The sequence below is a fragment of the Macrobrachium nipponense genome, chromosome 33 (assembly GCF_015104395.2).
Source record: "Macrobrachium nipponense isolate FS-2020 chromosome 33, ASM1510439v2, whole genome shotgun sequence".
Lineage (NCBI taxonomy): Eukaryota > Metazoa > Arthropoda > Malacostraca > Decapoda > Palaemonidae > Macrobrachium > Macrobrachium nipponense.
In genome coordinates, this window is record NC_087219.1 from 6004768 (window position 1) to 6028519 (window position 23752).

A 23752-nucleotide genomic window follows, 5' to 3' on the forward strand; every position below is an offset into this window, starting at 1 on the left:
ACTAAACTTCAGGCAATGACAAAAAAAGGAGCCAAAAATGAACTCTTAATCTTGAAAACTAAGCGCGCTGTGATTTTTTGAAAAAAATATTTTTTCCGCTTCGGCGCTCACTCCGAGACCACCTTGGCATACGGGAGACGATATTTATTATACCCCTTCGGAGTAAGAGGGTTAATATTAATTTTACAATAAAAATTCCATATTAATAAACATTACCTTAATATAATTTATCTAGCCCGATTAACCACATTAAAGAAGAAGGAATCTGAGTACAATTTCACTTTCGTGCAGAATAGGATATAAAACAATTAAAGAAATATATATCATACACAGTTAAAAACTCAACCCGAAGTCTAAAATACTAAGAACTCAAAGTCTCCTACCATAATGCCGCCGAACTACGGTAGAAGGACAAAGTAAGTGCATAGTCATGAGTCCGTCTGTACAAAAGTCAGGTGCCCGACCAGGTGACCAGTCAGACGAATCGAGGACAGCAAGGCTGCACCCTGATGACTTTATCAAGCACTACAACGACACCTGCTCTCTCACGAATGTCTGGTGCCAAGAGAGAGGAGAGGGTATTGATAACTCTTTCCCTGAAGGATGAGTGCCTGGACTGCCTGGGCGATTCAAAGCTAAGCAAACATTGGGGGTTTATCAATGCAACCCAATGTCGCCAGCAGCGAAATCGGCTCATGAGCAACTCCTGACTCGAGCTTTCTGGTGCCAAGAGAAAGGAGCACGGAGCAAAAAGTCGACTCAGTCCTGAAGGATGAGTGCCTGACAGTCCAAACTGGTCTCATGTTAAATGATCATCACAGGGTGTATCAACGCAACCGACTTTGTCAACAAAGAAACTCAGGGCTACTAAATGTTGTCTGATCTCGCATGAGTGTCTGACACCAAGAAAACAGGTTAGACAAAAAGTAGATGGTGAACCAGAAGACAGCAGACGATCCACCGACTAATTCCCTGTCCAGAAGGACAATGAAAGAAGCGTGAGTCATCAGGACAAGCGAACCAGTAGCTAGTAGGTCGGCATTGACTTTGGGAGAAGCGTAGTTGCCAGTGCCGACAACCCAGTGGCTGGTCCCATGTCAGACTGACAATGGAAGCAGCATGAGTTGTCAAGCAGGCAGTCCTTGTCATCAACAACACCTAAATACCAAACTGCCAAATTCCCATTTTAACTAAACCAAAAACTGCCAAAGTTATAATACAAAAACAAAAATATACAACAAAAAAATAATATGCAGGTAGCAACCAAATGTAAAACAGGAAGACTACCTAATTCTCCTGTCTGACGACCTGTCCTGCCACCACCAACAGGCCCAAAGAACGAAGGTCGCCTAGAAATAGAGAAATATCCCTCAAGTAAAAAGAGGCAAAAACAGAATTAGAACGGCAAGTCGCCGCCTCAATCACCTTGGCGACTGAGACACTTCATAAAAGCTACTGATGTAGCAACTGCTCTAATACTGTGTGCTCTCGGCGTCTGGCCTTCACAGGTAGCCGAATTGCCAGTTTTAACAATAAGATCTCTGAGAAAAAAGGATACACCATTCTTTGATATAGGTCTCTTGACAATTCAGGGTGAAACAAACAGATGACGGAGACGACCCTGAATGTCCTTCGTGCAGCGTAAATAGCATGAGAGCGCCCTAACAAGGCAAATAACTAATTCCTCATTTAAATTACCGACATAGTCGACCAGCGACTTGTTACAGACACTGAGGTCCACTACAAGTTCTTTATTATAATAAACAAAAGGATTGAACACCAACAGTTGAAACTGGGGATACGAATATAGAAAGAAACTCTAACAGAACAGAAGTTTATTTACAAGCTTAATAACAAAGATAAATACAGAATGGTTTCTCCTATTTACATAACAAAAATAAAATCTTACAACGTGTAGACTGGGGAAACAGTGCGGTAATGAAATACTTGTTGGCCAGTTTTGCAACGGTCGAAATCAGTGCTTGAAGCGAGGGCTTCTCAAACGGGGACAGTAGAACTTCAGACGGCTTCTTGACTCCGTACTGCAGGAAGAAATGCCTCTCCTTGGAACTCGAAGGGTGGGTTACTCCTCAAACCACTTGTAGGACGGTTCTTTTCTGAAAGGGGTTGTTCAACGTCGAGATATCTCTCTCTCTATCTCTCTCACTATGAACTGCAAACTTAACTTGATTCCATTCACAACCTCTCGTGCGTCCTCTTCTCTTCTTATCCTTTGTCTCTACCTTCTCTTATCTCTGATGATCTGATTTTCTCTACTTCCTCAGTCATATATATACGGTGATCTGGGGGTCAGGCTGGAAAGGGCGGAGCCTACCAGCAAATGTCATCATCTCCCGAGTTGACAGGAGCTTTTTAGAAGGATCCAGACTTAAAGTTACAACATAATACGCAGCATTTCTAGCGACGCGACGGCGCATTCTGAGTTCCATAACACACCTGAGTATTCTCAAACAATCGTGAGAACTGATGCCTTCAACATGTGCGGAAATGCCTCCTTGCTGCAGACCTACTCGAAGATGCATTTTCCTTTCCTTTTATATGTGATTACCATGACATGTCCTTTGTGCAGCGTAAATAGCATGAGAGCGCCCTAACAGGGCAAAGAACTAATTCCTCCTCTAAATTACAAAGTCGACCAGCGACTTCAGAACGAAAGGCCTGGGAATGGAATTCTCAGAAGATTCAGTCTTTGTGACAAATTCGGGAAGGTATGACAAAATCATGTCTTGTCCAGATCTGGCAACCAGAAAAGAGTGCTTGCAGTTCCCCCACCCTCTTGGCTGTAGCCAGCGAAACAAGGAAGAGTGTCTTAGAAGAAAGGTCCCTAAAATTGGCTGTATTCAGAGGCTCAAACGGAGGGAACCTTAAGGCTTGAAGGACTTTACTAATGTCCTATGTCAGAGGAGAACACTGCGGACTTGGTTGAGATAGCGAAAAAGATCGAATTAAATCTCTAATGACATAAGATGAAGAGATTTCAGGGAGCCTCCCCTTAAAAACAGGAAAGCATTGACCTATAACCCTTAATGCACAAAGGTGACAGGGCCCTGTCATGATGTAAATGAACTAAAAACTCCGCTACTTTCGGTAAGGAAGGTATAAAAATTGAATGCCCTTGAAACCTACACCAACGTCTGAAAACCAACCATTTAGCCTGGTTAATTGCCGTCTGGCAAGAGCCAACTGTCATGCCACTCCGGAGGAGAACCCTTCGTGCTTGGAGAATCTCCTGACAGTCTCCAGGCATGAAGATGAAGCATGTGGAGCCTCTGATGGAACCGATGAAAATGGGGTTGTTTGAAAAGATCTGGTCTCTCTGTCAGACGAATGGGGGGCTCCACCAGTGCTTCCAGTAGGTCGGGAAACCACTCCTTCTGTGGCCAGAAGGGGGCGATTAAGGTGAGATCCAGACGCTTGGTTGCCCTCACTTTGATGAGGACTGACCTCACCAGAGCAAACGGAGGAAATGCATAGGCTTGAAGGCCCTCCCAGTCCTGTAAAAGAGCGTCTGTCCTGGCACTCTGAGGAGTCTGGTAAGGAGCGAAGAAGATCTGGCACCGAAAATTCAGTGGGGTGGCAAACAGATCGACTGTGACAGGCCACTTCTTCCTGAGGCTGTCGAAGACTTCCTGGCAAAGTGTTCATTCCGACCCTTGAGCTTCGTTCAGTCTCGTCAAGGTGTCTGCTAAGATGTTGTGATGGCCAAAGATAAACTGAGGGAGCAACGTAATCCTCCTGTCTTCTGCCCAACACAGGAATGATTGGGCTCCTTGAGTGAGAAGTTCCGACTGTGTGCCACCTTGGTTTCTTAAGTACAAGACTGCTGTGGTGTTGTCGACGAAGATCACGACATCTGACTCCAACAGTTGATCCTGAAATGGAAGAAGGCCTAGGTACACTGCCCTTAGTTCCCTCCAATTTATTGACATGATCCTCTCTTCCTCTGACCAAAGGCCCGAGGCGGCTTAAGAGCCCAGGTGCGTGCCCCAACCTTGATCCGAGGCGTCTGACCAAAACATTAGGTCCGGCGGAACTGAAAGAAGAGACGTCCATGACTTGAGGCGGTGAACTTGCATCCACCAATGGATATCCTTCCAACATTGTGGAGAGGAAGTGACTATCGTGTCCTTGGACACGAAATCCCACAACTGGCGAAGTGTCGACTGAAGAGACCTCATTCTGAGATGACCTCTGGGACCACTTGGATGAGGGATGACAAATGGCCCAGGAGAGTCCTCCAAAGAGAAACTGGCTGCATTACGGAGGACAAAAAATCTTTGACCAGACTTAAAAGCTTGTCTATCCATTTCTGAGTCTGAGAAGCCCTCAAAATCTGGGAATTCAAAACAATCCCCAGATAAGTCATGATCTGGCAAGGGATTAGACTGGACTTATCGAAGTTGACACGAATGCCCAACTCAACACAAAGAGACAGAACTATTTCCCTCGACCGGAGACATTTCTCTAGAGATTCGGCCTGGACTAGCCAATCGTCCAGATACTGAAGCATTCTTACATTTAACTGATACAGAAAAGCCGAAACAGGAGCCATCACCTGAGAAAAGACCTGTGGAGCAGTGGTGAGGCTGAAACAAAGGGTCTTGAACTGGAAAACTCCCGAGTCCGTGAAAAACCAAAAGTAAGGTCTGCTCTTCGGATGGATGAGGATTTACAGATAGGCATCCTGCAGATCGATGGAAATCATCCAGTCCCCCATCCTGACGGATGAAAGAACAGTCTGAACCGTCTCCATCCGGAACTTGGACTTTAGAATGAACTTGTTCAAGACGGAAAGATCTATGATGGGGCACCAGGCACTCGAGGCCTTTAGAACTACAAACACCCATGAGTAAAACCCGGGAGAAGGAGGAGCTCGCTCTGTGGCATCCTTCTCCAAGAGGGCCGAAAACTCCTTCTCCAAGGCTTGACCACTGATTTAATGAGGGGAATAATTGCTGAACTCGAGAGGACGATTGGAAAGTGGAGGTCTCGAAACAAAAGGGATCTCATAACCTACCTTCAGGACCTCCACTACCCAAGCATCCACTGCTCTTCCCTGCAAAGCTGACCAATGGCAAGAGAGACAAGCTCCTACTGTGGTCTCTGGGCGAGATAATGACTCCTACTTCCGAAAATTCTTACGCATAGACAAGGAAGAAGGTCCTCCTGGAGGTTGAGCTCTTCCTCTGCCCTAAGATCCACGGCAAGAACCTCTCCCGCGTTTCAAAGGGTGAGCACCAGAGGAGGAGGCTGAGGCGCCAGAAACCTGAGATGTACTCTGGAAAAACGAGCCAGAAGAAGGAGGTTGTTGGGCTGGAGCAAAAGGTATGGATCTGGCACTAAACTTACACTTACTCCTTGAAGGAACGGGAGGAAGACCTGAGGAAAAAGCTCTTGATAAGGCCCAGTGAGCTTGGGAAGAGGCATCACCTTGATGTTCCTTCAAAACCTCAGAGAGCATAGACATATCAAACAGGGAATTGCCAAAAGGAGAAGAGGACAATAAACAGTTTCTCTGAATCTCTGAAACAGAGGAGGGTAACTGCGACAAATACAGGTTACACCTTAGAGGAACGAGAAAGGCCTGCATTGAAGCGGCAAGCTCATTCTGATGTACAGAAGTGATTGAAATAGACGAGCAGAATTTCTCAAAAAGAGGAACATCGGGAGGAACAAACCCAGAGTACTTGATAGACATTAAAAGACCTCCGAGGACCCACATATTGATGGATTGAGCATCTTGTAAGGAGCTCATGACACTCCATAGCAATAAAGTCTTCGGTCGAGACCGAGGCCGAAGCCTTGGAAAGCAAAGTTGACCCAAAGTCGCACAAAATCAGGATTTGGTTTGGGGGTCGAGAGAATGAAGTATCATACGCCACCTGATAAACTCCTCTCCTGTGTCGTAGAAGAGAAGAGAGCTTCTTCTTCCCTTCCCTGTACACCTTCGAAAGTTTAGCGGGGACGTCCGCCCTCACTCTTACGAACCTCTGAGCAAAGGGAAAACGTAAAAATTCCAGCGACCGGGAAGGACCGTCAAGAAAAATCCCTTCAGTAATACAACGAAGCGGAGGCTGCTTCTGCTCTTTAGGCCTCGCCTGAGGAAGAAAACTCATAATTAAATCAAAAGTTTCTTGAACTCATCATGACTGCCGTTCAAGGAAACATCAATATCACACGAATCCACGTCATCATCATCATCATCATCGTCAGATCCTAACTGAGAAACTTCCCCTGAAGTAAGATCCTGACGACTAGCTATCTTAGGTCTAACACTAATACCCCTCCCCCCCTTCTCCTAAATAAGCGCCCTTTGGCACCGTTACGGGACTAACAAGGGACACATTGGGTAAAGAATCAGCAGGCACCTGCCCGGACCGGATCCCCTCTAGGCCTTCGCCACGATGGGGTTCACAAGCCGATGTATCTGTCGCACCGTTACCCATGGTGCTGTCGACAGGTACCTGATGAGGAGCTGAAAATGAATCTAAAAGTGTTAGACATTCTAGTAAAAGCTACTTCAAAATTCTCTGACAGCTTGTTAAACTTGGCTGAAATGCCTCAATCTAAACTAAGCTGTAATGTTTCAAATTTCTTCTTCCAACTAGTTTCCATCGCCAAAAACTTTGAATCAAAATCAGAAACGACTTCATTTGTTGCCGGTTGTACAGGTGGCAAAGCATCAATTAATTCGGAATCGGAATCACACAATACCGAAACCGAAGAGCCAGAAGGATGGGCGCACAAGTCAAGGAAATCATTAGATACAGGTCTAGCAACCAATTTCTTTTTCTCCTTAATCAATCTTTTATGCTGCAAGATTATTTGATGTTTCATATATGTTGTCATGTCTTCGTCAGACCAAGGCTTAAATAAGTCGCAACGAGAAGTCAAGTCACAAACCTGTCCACAACAAGAGCTACAAAAGTCATGGGGTTCATACTCCCTGCTACTCATCCTTGTCCCACAAGCCCGGCAATTCCTGATGTTGCTGCCAGAAGGAAGATTCGAATTATCTTGGCTATCCATTGGACTCTTGGACAGGTCACGTAATTCCGGGTCACGCAAAAGTTCGTAATATAAAATAAAAGGTATAGGAAATTTATAAAGAACGGCCGTGATGTAAACAGCACGGGCACTTGTTAACAACTGATTTTTTAAGGGAAGGTTTTGTAACTGTCAATGGCAGTGTTGCCAACTGTTGGACATTATTATTATTATAAAAGTAGTTTTACCAGACCACTGAGCTGATTTTCAGCTCTCCTAGGGCTGGCCCGAAGGATTAGATAAAATGCCAGGTCTAGCCCTTAGGCCAGAACTGGGACCAAATTGGTCATTCAGGATAAATAAAAAAAATTGCACAAAGGCAAACGCTTTCATAACTAGAACAAACGCACACAATAAATACATTTACTCATGTTCCCTTACATACATACTAAAACGGTATATTAAAATTCGGAATTAAGTTTTAAATTTTTGAAATTTTGTTTTAAAATTCACTAAAAAAACTTATATTTTATCAATTAAATTGCAGTTCCTCAGAAAAGTCAAAATTGGAACTACTGAAAATGTAAAAGATTCTGTCAAAATTTCTTTTATTGTTTTATTTCCAAAAGTTGACAGTCTCTGCTGGTCATACTTTGGACACTCGCACAAGAAACATGTCTGACTGTTACCAACTCCTTGCACTCTGAACACTCTGGAGCAGGGTCGCGTGGGTTGCTCATCAAGTGCCCGTGTGTCAGACGAGTGTGGCCTATACGGAGGCGTGTCAGGATTACTTGAGCATGTCTCTCTCTTTGATATGCTGAACTCCATTTGTTAACATCCTGTTTTATTTGTTTTAATTTATTATTTTCAGGCTCTTCAGCCCATACGTTTTGCCATTTATTTACAATTATTGTTTTTATATATCTTATATAATCACTGGTGGGGATGTTTTACATTTGCTTTTATCATTTGGACTGCTTCTTTAGCTGCTTTATCAGCCTCTTCATTTCCTCTTATCCCCACATGAGCAGGGATCCAACATATTTCAATATTTTTGCCATTTTTATATAATTTGTGGAGTTCAAATTGAATTTGCTGTACAATATTATTTTTTGAATTGTAATTCTGAAGAGCTTCTATGGCACTTCTCGAGTCACTAAAAATCACAAAATTATTAATTGAAGTTTGCTTTATAATTTTGATAGCTACTTTAATTGCACACAACTCTGCTGTGAAGACTGAGGCATGATTGGGTAAAGAAAATTGATATGTTTTGTTCTGCGATATAGCTTTGCATATCCTACGCCATGTTGCGATTTGGACCGGTCGGTATATATTGCATAATGTGAACTTTTTTGTCTTATATGTTCTATGGTTTTTTGTTTATGGTGTTCTGGGGTATATACGGAACTTTTTGATAAATATTATTTCAAGTGAGTGCAAGTCTTTACTTTAATCATAGTCCAATGAGGTGGTAACTTGTATATTTATATTTAAGACTCGAACAGTCTATTAGTTCTAATGGGAGGTGGTGAATGATTGTTTATAAAGACATCCCTTAACTCAAATAGACTTTTAGTTGGTGAATCACTTGCCTTGATTCTTAATGCACTTTTCATGGTTATGAATTCTCTATGGAGGGATAGTGGCAGTTCGCCGCATTCAACTTGTACAGAGGAGACTGGCGAGGATCTAAATGCTCCTGTGCATATTCTTAGGCCTTCGTTGTGAATTGGGTCTAATATTTTCAGTGCTGCTCTGAAGCTGACCCGTATATTTCACTTCCATAATCAATAATTGATAGCACTGTTGCTTTATAAAGTATAGTAAGAGTATGTCTATCAGCTCCCAATTTGTGTGAGAGAGTTTTTTAATTAGGTTTAATGCTCTTTTGCATTTTGATTTTATGTAAGTTATATGGGTTTTCCAGTTGAGGTGTGCATCAAATATTAAACCTAAAAATTTTGCAGTTTGGCTAATTGGTATATTATGGTTTCTCATTTTTAATTCTGCTTCTTCGCCTTTTTTCCAAATTTTACTTTTATAAAAAATGACCGCTTGGGTTTTTTCTATGGAAAATCTAAATCCTACTGATGAGGCCCATTCATCTATTTTTATTATAGTTTTATTAATAATTCTTTCTGCATGTTTTATGCGTGATGCTGTGTAATATATTGCAAAATCATCCATATACAAATTACTCTTAATTCCAACCGGTAGCATGTTACTGATGTTGTTAATTGCCAATGTGAACAAAGTACCACTAAGGACGCTACCTTGTGGTACTCCATTTTCAAGTGGAAATATTTTGGAAAAAACATTATCTATTCTCACCTGAAAAGTGCGGTCAGTCATAAAAGTTTTTTAATAAATAAATTTAGGAAGATGGGCCGCGGAATGTTATTATTATGTAAAGATTTTAATATTGCATACCTCCATGTAGTGTCGTATGCCTTTTGAATGTCAAAAAAGACAGCTATTGTAATTTGTTTTCTTTCAAATCCTCTACGTATATGGTCTTCCAAACTACACAGAGAATCTAATGTAGACCTATTACGTTGTGAACCAAACTGTGTAGGACTTAAAATTTTATTTTCACGAATGTGCCATGTAAGTCGTGCATTTACCATTTTCTCCAATAACTTGCATATACAACTTGTTAATGAGATAGGTCTATAATTATTCACATTACTAGCATCTTTTCCTGGTTTGGGTATAGGAATTATTATTGCATTTCGCCATTTGTCTGGAAACAAGTTTTGGAGCCATAAATGATTGTAAAATTTTAATAAGTATGATTTTGCCAAAGGTGCTAGGTGCAAATCATCCCAAAGCAAACATCATCTCCTCCAGGGGCAGATTTATTACTGTTCAAGAGAGCATATTCTAACTCTTCCATATTGAACTTTTTATTATAATATATATCTTCCTTTGTCTCAAAATTTAGTATAATAGACTCTGCTTTGTTTTTACTTTTTTAAAATGTTTGTCTAGATTTTCGTCACTACTTATTTTGGCAAAACTTGCCCCAAGTATGTTACTTATTTCGAAGGGATCTAAAATTTTATTTCCATTATCTAATATAGCTTGTCTGGGTGGTCTAATGTTTGTTCCATTTATTTTTCTGAATTTTTCCCATACTTTTTGAATGGATGTTTCGCTTGTTATTTCTGACACATAGGACCTCCAAGATATTATTTTACCTTTTATTACTTCTTTTCTAAATTTGGCTGATATTTTATTATATAAAGGTTTTAATACATCTATTTCTAATAGTAAAATTGTAATTTTTAATATATTTTCTTCTGTGAATGGTTTTGATTTATTAACTTTATTGAATCTTCTGTTTAGAGTATCTAACCTTCTTGCTAAAGAGTGTTTTTCTCGTACTAATTCAGTTAGATCATCTGACCACCAGGGGACTTTAAGTTTTTTATTATGGGTTTTGAATGAGGAATAGCTTTGTCTGCTGCCTTTTTAATGAAGGACACAATGAAATCGTTCGTCTCATTGTGATTTCTCAAATAATCATACAGTGGTATTTTATCGGTATGAAAGTAAAATATGTCCCAATCTGCTTTTTGCATGTTGTAATGTGGAGAATATGGTTTTGGTTCATTATTTAATAAGGATATTATTATGGGAAAATGGTCACTTGAGTAGGAGTCATCACTATATTCCAACCATCTAGTCTGTCAACTATATTTGTTGAACAAAGGGTGACATCTACTGTGGAAATGTTTCCATGGTTCTGGAATAATATGTATTTATACTTCGCTGTCCATTCAGACAACAAAGATTTTAGCGTTCATTAAGTTTTCTATTTTTGCTCCATCTTTATCTGGAGTAATGTTGTTATAGTCCCATATTGAGTTATGCGCATTGAAATCTCCTACAATTAATATTGGATTCTTAAACTCTTCTATTATTTTCTGTAATTTGTTTAAATCATACTTTTTATTAGGCTGATTGTATAAGTTAATTATATCAAACACATTATTTTCTATTTTTACTGTAATCGCTGAAATTTGCAATTCAGTGTAATCTATATCTAATTTGTCGTATATAATTTTATTATGGACATATATTGCTGTTCCTAAATTATTTTCATTTTCCTGTGATGTTGTAGCTAATAGATAGTTTACCTATTTTTGGAACACGTTTTCCTATGTGTTGTATACATATAATCATTGGTTCATGTTCGCTAATAAGTCGTTGGACTTCCCCTAAGTGCATTCTCGTTAATAATCCATTTATATTCCATTGAATTATATAACGATTGAATGGTGTAATATAAGTGGTCAAATTACCCTAGATTATTAAAGCTGATATTTTCCTAAAATTTTTTATAAGTTAATTTGTATTTTTGTAGGTCTTGATTCATTTTTTGTTGTAGTTTGAATCTTACTTTCGTTAACTGTTACTTTTTTACTATCTTGATTTGATTTTTCCATTTTGATTTTCTTTAGAATATTATCTACAACACTGATGTGTTTCTCTTTGTAATATTCTAAGTGTTCAATACACATACAACCTTCTTCATGAGATTTGATATTTGTTTTTTCCTTACTCCTATTCCTCATGAAATTTCTTATGGTGTTGGTTAGGCTGTCTTTAGTTATAGTCTTATTTTTGTGGCACATTGCTATAAAGCATTTACTGCAGCCGCATGTATCTTCATGTTTCTCAGTTTGTTGTTTTTCCTTGTTTTTTCCTGTGGCGCCTATAATTGGTGATGGTTGAATTTCTTCGTTTTCACTGTAGTGACCTGTATTTTGGTTTTCCATTTCATCTGAATTTTGTGATTCGGTTCCTAGAGGTACTATTGTTACTATGGGAGACAGTGGAATATTAGTGTTTTGTTTCTGAACTTTAGCTTTCGGCGAGATTGGTGGTTTATTTATCTTTTTACAGACTTGTTTGGTGGAATTAGGTGGGGTCTTATCCAGTTGCCTCTTTCGAGTAGTAGTATCTGTTTTTTCACATTCTTGTGATTTTAATTCTTCTTTGTTTTTCCTCTATGTTATTATCTATTTCAATTTCCGATAAAGAGCTAAATCGATTTTCCACAGTCGTAATATTATGTATGTTTGAAGAGTTCTTTTCATCTTGTATTTTTTGTGGTGGTATTTCTTTATTCTCAGTTCTGGTATTGCTTGACTTTGAGGTGTCTGCATACCTAAATTTCTTAGCTGGGTCATTTAATCCTCTCACTTTCAGTTCTAACTTTGCTTCTCTTATCGTCATTCCAGTTCGTTCTTGTAGTAATTTAAGTTCTGTATTGTAGATATAGAACGCACACAATTTAGATCTGGCATGATGTTCTAATCCACAATTTACGCATTTGGGTTGGCCACAGTCCCAGCGTGTTTTATGGTCCTGCGAGCTGCAAAAGGCACATCTATAAATATTCCTGCACTTAATTGCTGTATGACCATATTTGCAACAGTTCTTGCATTGCATAGGTTTAGGAACATAAGGTCTTAGTTCCCTATTTAATCCTAGCATTTTAATTTTTAAGGGTAAGGTTTGGCCACTGAACTTTATCTTGGCTATTTTGATAGTTTGACTTTTGTCTTTCCTGCTTGGGACCTCATATACTTCGCAGTCTTCAACATTATTGTACCTTTTCTTTAATGAATCTAAAAGTATTAATCTATCTAATGTTTCATCCTCAAGATTTGGTACTACTACTGTGCCTTGCACACTGTTCATTGTATCATGCCTTGTAACCTTTATATTTATGTTATCTATATTTTTTATACATTGATAATTTTCTGATTGGTTTTTGGTTGTTGTTTCAACCAACCATTCCTTTTTTTTAATTTGTCTTATGCTCATCTCTTGCGATGGGCATCGATTCAATAGGTAATTTTCTAATTTTAATAAAGATATATCTTTGTCAGCTTCTAAGTTCAAAAACCTTGACCAGTTTGACTCCCCAAAGAGAGAATCAAAGTGAATCAAGGTTGGGTCCTGGCGATATCTATTTCTTTTGGGTTTATTGTATGGTAATAATGTCTTAATACCACTCTGATTTTCATTATTTGAGTTATCCTGAGAACAGTCCATTGCCATGCCATAAGTCGTTGTGAGGTTAATTTTTTTTCTCCTATATAGTATTACAAAAATTTCATCCAGGATGAGGTCCCTCTCACCAAGGAGGCCCAACCGGGGGAGGGGCAATGCCGTTACACACACTGGTAACTGCCCTGGGTCCCTCACCTGGATATACGCCATACCCACAGAGCCTTCAGGGTCGTCAGTCCCATGAGATCGGACCCAGCACTGTGGGCATGGCTTGACTTAAAAATTTCCCCTCGCTCAACCACGTCAGGTACTCTAGTTTTACGGGTGGAGAGGCATGCCATCCAACTCCACCCTCCATCAAGTTAAAAGAGCTGTCAATTCAATAGTCCAAAACCATGCCAGGGTCGTCAACGAAAGAAGAAGGAGGGAAAGGGGAAAATTTATAAGGAGGAGGAGTAAAGGAGTTAAAGGTCCCAATGTTCAGTTGGATCCACAGCAGAGAGAGTAGGCGTAAAGGGGCATACTCTCTCTGCAGTGGATCCCTAAGCCCCCCACCTCGTCAAGGAGTTGGGATCAGGGGGAACTGTTGGACAGAATAGGAGGGAACAGGATTACCAATGTGGTAAATTTTGGTGCAGTTTTTGGGGATTTAGGGCTAGATAAATTATATTAAGGTAATGTTTATTAACTTTAAAAGTTTCTGTGGGAAGACCATTACAGCCAAGTGATTTATTATGATGTTACCTGGCATAATATGATTGCTGAAACGAAGTTGAATATTATCAATAAGGAGGTTACCTACTTCCCTTCAGGAGTCTTGATTGTTTATGCCATTCAGGTTAGTGCTGATGCAATTGCCCAAAATTCTTATGATACCCTCATCACCAATGGCTTCCCCTACTCTCCGTGCTATGATGAATGTCATTCCAAATACAAGGGTCATAACCAGATTCCAGTTTTTCAGACATTGAAAGTGCTTTTAGTTGCTTTTCCTTTTCAGGCAGTCCCAGGTTATTGGCGGCCTTAGTTATCGACGATCCGGTTTTATGGGACTTGTCTTACGATGATGACATGATGACAACAGAATTTCGGTGCCGATCATCGCTTATCAGCGCCAAGCCTTGGTTATCAGCATCAAGCCTAGGTTATCAGTGGTGATAACCGGGGCTTGGCGCTATTATTGGTGATTTTTGGTTATCGTCACGCTGTCGGGAATGGAACCCCCATCGATAACTGGGGACTCCCTGTATTCTGAAGTGCTTAAAGACAATTTTGAACTGCACTTTTACCTGTCTCATTAGCAATGCAGTGTCCTTCCCTCAGGCTACCATTCTGCCTCCACAGTAAAAACATTTGTACAGGTCTTCAACCAAGTAATTCCAGCCAGGTATGTTATGAGATACCTCGACAAAATCTAAAGGTATCCCTGCCGGAGGAAAGCACAGTGGATATCATATTTGAAAAGAAGGGAATGTGATCACAGCCTGTTGTAAGATTACAGAGAATGTTGCAGGTCACAACTGATTCATGAAGGCTTGGTGCTGTGATGAAGTGGTCCAGCCACTTGGTTGTAATTATGTCCGTTCTATTTTGTACACAGATATGGGAAGAGGGAGGGAGGAGCATTACATGGTCAATTTGGAGAGTGTGATTTTGACAGAAGTGAGGAAATTCTTTATAAAATTGTTTTGTGGGATGAGAATTAAGACCCCCAATTATACAAATATGATCAGCTGTAGAATTGTAAATAATGCTGTGAACTCACCTGGGATCACGTAGTACTGATGAAAAAATTTTTCCCTGGGCATATAAACATTAATTATTAGGATCATAGGATCCCCTACAGGCACTCGAAGTCCCAGCAATCTACCACTCCTATAGGTTATCACAATCACTATACTGTCTAAAGATTTGTGCCACAAGATAGAAAGGCACCCTTTTGGGCAGCTAGTAACAATGTGATCTGTAACTTGCATCGATGAGGTCAAAAAGTTCTGAAGTCTTATGCACTGAGACATAGATGACTAGGTCATGTGGTCAGAGGAGCATTTCTTGCATTGTAATGATACCTTTGAAGATTTTGCAGAACATGTTTAAGAGAGGAATGTTCTGCTTGGGGACAAAAATAGTCCATGAAATTATATCTAATGTATCCATGGCTACTCATGAAGTTTGGAAATGAATGAGTTGATTATTTGTGTGGATAGGGGTTGGCCAGCAGGGATGGGCAGTCACTCACGGTGGGAGGATCACTGGCGCTTGCGGTAGGTGAGCCTGCGCCCATAATACTGCATGGGTTGTCAGTAGGTAACCCCGCCTGTAGAGGGGGAGACCCGGATTAGGTTACATTTGAGACATATTAAGATCTAAATCCTTGCCTTTATGAACATTGAGGTGTGGTAATAAGGTAATTCTAGATTCTCTCTACTATGGCATCTAGCTTCACCAATTTGTGTAAATTGTGAATAACAATGATATCTCTTCTCAGGTTTCAGGCAAGGTGATTCACACTTGGTGTTCAATCTAGTGGGCAAACGAGAGAGACTTTTCTTTTTTCTATTGGCTTGTGTCTGCTGGCAGCCAATCCCATCGTGATCATTATCATCATCATCCACCACAGACGGTTGAGGCGGAGAGACAGGGTCAGAAAACTCACAAGGAATGGTGATCTGAGCTGAGAATTTATCTCCCACCAGAGGCATTGGGGAGAGACAGGAGGCTGGGAGTCCATCAGTCCCCTCTGATAGGTTTATGAGTGATGCAGGTGCTTCCTCCATGGGGAGAGAGGGTGTTTCCCACTTGGGAGGGTATAGTCAGCTTGACCTCACATCACAACCCCACTTCTATTGTGCTGTTGGGAGGCAAGGAAATAACAGATGCCCAATTCAAAGAGGTTTGGTGGTTTGCTGTAAGACCGTCAAATGATTTCTGTACTCCTTTCATTGCATCCTAGATCATTGAAAGATTGTTAATTGTTTCCAGTTTTAAGACTGTCTAATGATTCCTGTAATCCTTTGATTGTGTTTCATATCAATGAAAGATTCTTATTTGTTTCCTCAAATTTTTCTAGGAGAAACAATACTGCTGTATTGTACACTGCAGGCAGGCTTAGAGGCTTGGAGGCAGTGTGTATGGTCATAGGGGTAAATTTCTGGGCTCAGCCTGCATCGCTCCGTGAAATGCTTCCTTTAGTGTTCATTTCTAAGGTAAAATATTGCTATAATTACCAGAGAAAAACTAAAATAGTGATGCCAGAGTGAACTGGCTCGCTCACCCTTAATAAAGGTGTCGGTATGGTATCTGGGCCGAGTGGAAACCACTACCAGAGGTCCCTTGCCATCTAGTCTCTCCCTTCCTCAATATCCCTCGTCTACAGAGGAGCCGATCCAAGGCCCCGCCCCCTGCTACTACTACAACTAGCGCCTTTGTTTTCATTCCTTTCGATAGCACCGTTCATTAAGGATCATTGAAACTTTCAATTGCTTGAAGTTTTATTGTTTATTGTAATAATTAATTACCTACATTATAGTATTTAACTCTAATCGAGTTTTAATTTAGCTGTATTTATTGGTTATGTACAATTTTCTTTCAAGCTGGTGGGGCCATTTCTCTGGCACTATTTCACGGAGCGACACAGGCTGAGCCCAGAAAAGGGATTTTGATGAAGGAAAAATCTATTTCTGGGCAAGGACCTGTGTCGCCCAGTGAAATCCCACCCCACTGTTTCTTCCACACCCTATTTGGCCCAGCTTGGGTACTATCTACTGGAATGAAAACAAAGGCGCTAGTTGTAGTAGTAGCGGGTAGCGGGGCCTAAGCTCGGTTCCTCTGTAGACGAGGGATATTGAGGAAGGGAGAGACTAAATGGCAAGGGACCTCTGGTAGTGGTTTCCACTCGCCCCAGATACCATACCGACACCTTTATTAAAGGTGAGCAAGCCAGTTCACTCTGGCATCACTATTTTAGTTTTTCTCTGGTATTTGTAGCAATATTTTACCTTAGAAATGAACACTAAAGGAAGTATTTCACTGGGCGACACAGATCCTTGCCCAAAAATTGATTTTTCCTTCGTCAAAATCCCTTTTTACCAAGCAGGTCCTCACTTCTCAGTGATAGTATGTGATATTTTCTTGAAAGAAGATAAGCTTTTCTTGGATTGCTTCAGGAGAATGGAATCTGGTATCAGGTCTTTCCATTCAGTATATGGAATGTTAATTTCCTCATGGCAGAAAGCTGCACTGACTGACTGTATAACAGACTTGATGCCAGAGCAGTTTGACTAGTACTGTATAAGTAAAGACAACTGTTCATGAGCATGGAATTTGTGCATGGAGCACAGGTTTCATTAGGTGCCAGGGTCATTGGCGGGATTGTTGGAGGTTGGTTGGATGACATTTTTGTGGTAAAGGGGGGCCCAAGCACTAACACATACACACTACTTTGTCACCCATTTCCCAGGGCCATTGCAAAGTTGTAACTTGAAAGATTTCATAGTCACTGATTTGAGAGTATATATCTGCAATTACACAACACTATCTGGCTTACATGCTGGGTAAAACGACTTAGAGACACTATTAACATACTGCCTTCTATGACAGGTCTAAGCACTAGGGGCAAAAAAACCCTTCTTTAATGGTAAAATACACGAGAGACCTCCAACACATCCATCCTCAATACACACACACACTAATATACACCATCCCTCACAACAGACTAACCAGGGCTCTTCCATTTGTTCCTGCCACATTGTCCAACGGCATGACAGCCTCAGCATCCTCATCATTTCTTCTGCCACTTGCCTCCTTTCGAGACACGTGCCTCAGAAGATGTCTGAAAGGGCTAGAAAGAATCCTGGCCGTCTGTCAAGGAAGACTGCTCGATGCTCAGTCAGGCTCTGAAATAGGTCTGGTCTCAACTTAAGCCAAACATTGGTAACAGCCACCCTAAAAGTTTGGCTCCAGTTTCTTTTCCAAATCCTAAAGGGAGGGGCATACAGATAAGGATGTCCTCAGTATCATAATGTCATTTCTCCAATGCTGTTTCATCCTTACTCTTTGGAAAGAGTAACAAGGCACCAGCATCAATCCATTCCAGAGAGAGAGAGAGAGAGAGAGAGAGAGAGAGAGAGAGAGAGAGAGAGAGAGAGAGAGAGAGAGAGAGAGAGAGAGAGAGTTTGTCAAAAAATGCCTCAAGAGCATGGAGAAGGCAAAGTTTGCCATTATGCCGAGATCAGAGGGTCTAACTCTAATGATGACACTTTGAATGAAGCCAAGGCAACCAGCTCATGGCTTCCCCTTCAGCAGACAAGAATATTCCTTCTGCTTACAGGCATTCAAAAGGGAGATTGTTTGTTCATCAGTCCAGAGACTCAGAGTCCCCAAGCAGGGGACAAATCACATCTCTTCATCTTCTGGGGTGCAGTCAAACTGTGACTGGGGCAAAAGATGTCACAGAATGCCCTGCAAAATCAGACTACAGTAACCAAAATAATAGTGCATAGTTCCATGGGCAAGGGAACCTTGGGCCCTATAGGATCCACAACTAGCTGAAAAGGACCCTCCATCAAAGTGGAGGGAGACACAACAGTAAATTCACACCCTCTACCCTTGGGACTAGAACTGGTCATGAAACCAATCAAGCTGTTTCTGTTGGGTTATTAGGGTGACCAGGAGCAGACACTATTCGCCCTGGCCCTGTTCTGGGCAGTAATGGTTGGCAGGCCAGATGGTACCCTGCAAAGGAATAGTCACAGCTGTGACTCTCTATGAACTTGTCAAGGGCTTTTACCAGGACTTATCAGGATGGCTCCAAAGAACTGCAACACTTGATAGTCAGGGGAAGTGCAGACTCTTCCTCTCACATCTGAGATACAGGCAGTCGCTGGCTTACGACGGGGGTTCCGTTCTTGAGACACGTCGTAAGCTGAAAATTGTTATAATCAGGAAAATCATCAAAAATCCTATAAAAACCATACTTTTAATGCTTTGAGTGTATCAAAAACTATGTAAATGGCATTGCTATTGCATTTCTCATCTAAAAAAATCCTTCAAATATTGATTATTTTGCATTTTTGGTGTTATATTTCTTCCGTCAGATCACCGTAAGCGCCGTAACCCTGGATCCGTAAGATCGCCACCATGAGCGCTGTAACCCTGGAACATGTGTCGTAAACCTGGAAATAATTTCAGATGAATATAATGAAAAGCATCGTAACCTCGGAATGTTGTAAGCCAAACCTGTCGTAAGCTGGGGACTGCCTGTATATAAAAGACAAGAATAATCAGGGTCAGCCATCCTCCCCCAAGAAGACTGAGTGACTGCAAAAGCAAGCTTGTGCATGAGGGGTTGATCATGAGCAACATGGCAAACTGATCTGTCCACTCCTCCCACGGTCAACGGCTCTTCAAAATGGTTGCATTGATCCCTGTCACCCTATGAAGAGCAGCAACATCTAAGTGAAGACTTCTTAGCCTTTTTGTAGAGGTGTACTTTCTGGGCCATCTGTGTCTGCATCATCCAGCCCAAGGACAGGGAAGGTGAAGAAGGTGGTGTAGAAAAGGTGTAGAAAAGGAGAATGATGAAAAAGATGACTACTCCAACATTTTCCATACACACAAGGATCGAGTTGAAGCAGGCATACTTGTAGGGACAGGGGTTACAGCAGGAGCTGAGGGAGCTGCAATAGCAGGATTATCAACAGGAAACTCAGGAAAAGAAGACACAACAATGGAAACTACAACCATGGCAGAAGTATCCACCAAGACAGAGCCAGGTGTTGAGCTCTTAGCCCTGACTAGGCGCTCTAGGAAGGCAGTACGGAACAGAGCCCATGTTAACCTAGGAGGAGACCACTTAACCTTCACCAACTCCATCTTGTCAAGATTACTCAGTCTTCAGCAAAGCACAGCATGGGAAGACAGAATGTTCAAGTTGGCCATTTTTCAGCCTAAGAGTAAGTGAACAAGGAGGCAACATCCAGCCACCATCCCAGTGACATCAGCATGAGTCACAACAGAGGATGATCTTCAGAGGTTGGTCATTTAGAAAAGAGGTGTGATGCACTCAGAAGACACCAAAGGCATCTTCTTGGATCAGATCTCTTCATCTCATACCTTGCCCTGGGCAGATGACTAAGAAGACACCAATATAGTTCAGACACTGTTTATTCCTAAGCCCTGCAAAAATGACAAAGACAACACCAATATAGTTCAGACATTGTATATTCCCAAGCCCTGCAAAAAAACCAAATAGAATTAGGATTGATGCAAAACTCCAATAAAACCTGTCACATTTGAACATCTACACTGATCACTTTCTCACAAAAGAATCAGGCATCATCATTTGTATAGGAATACATAATAAGATCAAAAGGAAAGCCAAAGTCATCAACAAGGAGTCAAAATGAGAAGACTTAAATGCTTCAACAAGTAACAGTAGAGTACAGCAGCAGCAAAAATGTTTATATAGTAGTGTGGCTACAAAAAAGTGATGTCAACAATCAAGCAATAGGTGGGTGAAAGCTGGGTATGCCCATATAAAAGATGGGGAGTTTATATGCTAAGTGAAAACAAAAAAATTATCAATGTTCAGGAACAAAGTTATTTGTTTGATGACAAGCAACAAATACTTTAGTACTATTATTACCATCACAGGAACAGCCTAGGGGGATACCTGGCCAAGTGAGGGTTCTTTATTTGTCTAGGAAGGCATATGTATAATAATCTATTTTGAACTAATGGGGTTGGATTAAATAAATCCACCTTCATACCTTGGTGTCCCAGTTATGGTGATAGCCAAGAGTCACCCATCTCAGTTTCTTCAGTAGGTTATTTTTCTTTCCTTCAGAACTGTTAAAATACGGGAAAAATCAAAACCCATTAAAAACATGAAAAATACAAATTACATGAAAGGTACTCAAAGTACTAGTCTAAAACTTACAGTGGAATAATTCTTATTTGAAGATTAGTAACAAGGCAGTTATCTAATGTTAAATAAAAGGGAGTGGGGGAACCGACTCACTCAGTTTACCCTCTGGCAACAGGGACAATTGAGGGGTTTGTTAGAGGTGAGGCTTATGAAACACTTCAGGTTGCATATCTAAGAAAATGTAAATAATCATGAATTATGTAGCAATGTGTTTTTTACAAGAATACAAGACTTATTGGCATTCTCCTGATTTGCGGACTCACTCATTTGCAGATTTTTCTGCGAAACCCATCTAAAAAAGGGATTTTGACGAAGGAAAAATCTATTTCTGGGCAAGGACCTGTGTCGCCCAGTGAATTGCTTCCTTTAGTGTTCATTTCTAAGGTAAAGTATTGCTACAAATACCAGAGAAAAACTAAAATGGTAATGCCAGAGTATACTGGCTCGCTCACCTTTAATAAAGGTGTCGGTATGGTATCTGGGGCGAGTGGAAACCACTACCAGAGGTCCCTTGCCATTTAGTCTCTCCCTTCCTCAATATCCCTCGTCTACAGAGGAGCCAATCTAAGGCCCCGCTACCCGCTACTACTACAACTAGCGCCTTTATTTTCATTCCTGTAGATAGTACCCAAGCTGGGCCAAATAGGGTGTGGAAGAAACAGTGGGGTGGGATTTCACTGGGTGACACAGGTCCTTGCCCAGAAATAGATTTTTCCTTCATCAAAATCCCTTTTCTGGGCTCAGCCTGTGTCGCTCCATGAAATAGTGCCAGAGAATTGGCCCCACCAGCTTGGAAGAAAGTGTCGATAACCAATAAATACAGGTAAATTAAAACTCGATTAGAGTTAAATACTTTAATATAGGTAACTAATTATTACAATAAACTAAAACATCAAGCAATTGAAAGTTTCAATGATCCTTAAAACTAAACTTATCTACACAAACGGGTTAGATAACCCACAATGGTTCAAATAACACACACCAGTCAACAAAATTACCACATAGGGAAAAAAAGACCCAGATACAAATATATAGAGTACAAATCATCAATATATACAGAAAGTGCCATCCAAGGTAAAGTATGAACCCGGTAACGACCGAGCTACGGCAAGAATGCTAGCGAGGCAGGTAGGAGAGAGAGAGAGAGATGTAAGAGAGACATAGGTTACATAACTACTTATTACTGTTTATGCAGTGACAGGGGAAACTGTGTTTCCGGCTGCCACTGCTGGGAATTTAAGGGCCTCTAAAGACTTCAAGTAGTGGCGTTTAAATACTGTCGGAGATTTCCAGCCTGTGTACTTCTTGAGATCGTCAAAATTCATATGTTGAAAATAATTAATTGAGGTGGCTACTGCTCTAACATCATGTGTCCTTGGAAAAGATTCCGGGTTAGCTTGTTTTATAAAGTACAAAATTTGCTGCCTAATCCCTTTTAAGGAAATAGTGCCACCTTTTTCCCTAATGAACAAGGGGCCTGAAGATATCAGGGCAGTTCTGCTTAAATATGCTCTTAGGGAATTAACTGGACATAGGGATGGGTCCTGCGGAAGTGGGACAATCTTCCATGGAGCCCATCTATCTTGTGGGTCCTCATATTTAGCTAGAAATTGACGATCTGGTGAGAGTAGTAATTCTCCTGTAGGGAGAAATTCGATATGATCTGATTCCCTAGATAGGGCCGACAGTTCAGAAATTCTGGCACCTGAGGCTAAACTCATTAGGAATAAAGTTTTCCTTAAGATGGTTATATAATCACATGAGTCATTATTAGTGTCAAAAGCCAATTTAAGGACATCGTTTAAAAACCATGAGACCGTCCTGGGTCTCTCAGTTGGTCTAAGTCTTGCACAAGCCCTTGGAATGGATGAAAAGTACAAATCTGTTAAATCTCTATTGAATCCACATTGGAAGATCTTCTTAAGTGCTGATTTGGTAGTAGTAATTGTACTAGCTGCTAAACCTTTTTCGAACAAGGTTCTGAAAAAGGTTATGGCCAGATTCGTGGTCATGGTTTGTGCATTTGAGTCCTTTAAAAATATAGCTAGTTTCTTAACTTCTGAGTCATATTGACGCAAGGTCGATTCCCGTTTGTCAGATTCTAAGAACCGGATGTTCTGAGGATCGATGTTGGCATCTTTCTGAGCTGTAAACTTCATGAAGTCCATAAAGTTAGGGCTTTCTGAATTCCTGAGGAAGCAGACACAGTCCGCGTTTGCACCAACTGCGTCAGTTTGGGATTGGGAATCCGTTGAGGCCGGAGTCCTAATTCCAATAGTAGAGGGAACCAATTGCTCTTGGGCCAATTGGGGGCTACTAGTGCAATGTGACCCTTGACTGTCCTGAGCTTGTTCAGGACTTTCAGGAGTAGATTCACTGGAGGAAAGAGGTAAATTCTTTTCCATACATTCCAATCTATAGCCAAAGCGTCCGTGGCGAAAGCAAAAGGGTCCAGGTTGGGAGCCACATAACAAGGAAGTCTGTGGTTCGACTCTGTGGCAAAGAGATCCACCTGAAGCCCTGGTACCTGTTGACAGATCCATCTGAATGACTCCTTGTCCAATGTCCACGCCGACTCTAGTGGGACGGATCGTGATAGGGCATCCGCCACCACGTTCCGCATTCCCACTAGGTGAGTAGCTGACAGGTGCCATCTGTTCCTGTCTGCTAAGGCAAATATAGCTACATGACATGGTTCACATGGCTCAATTTGGAGCCACCCCAGTTTATGCAGTGGACTGTCCAATACCAACTTGATATGAGACTTCTTGGCTGGTTGTAGCC

General features: G+C 41.1%; 1 protein-coding gene across 3 annotated transcripts in view; it reads right to left on the reverse strand.

The window, feature by feature from the left end:
* LOC135202935 (nucleic acid dioxygenase ALKBH1-like) overlaps window positions 1-23752 on the reverse strand; it is a 247214-nt gene that overhangs the window by 71993 nt on the left and 151469 nt on the right. For all 3 annotated transcript variants that reach the window (XM_064232407.1, XM_064232409.1, XM_064232408.1), the window contains exon 5: window positions 20811-20889. In XM_064232407.1, the coding sequence (XP_064088477.1) occupies window positions 20811-20889 (79 nt within the window). The remainder of the gene's footprint in view (window positions 1-20810; window positions 20890-23752) is intronic.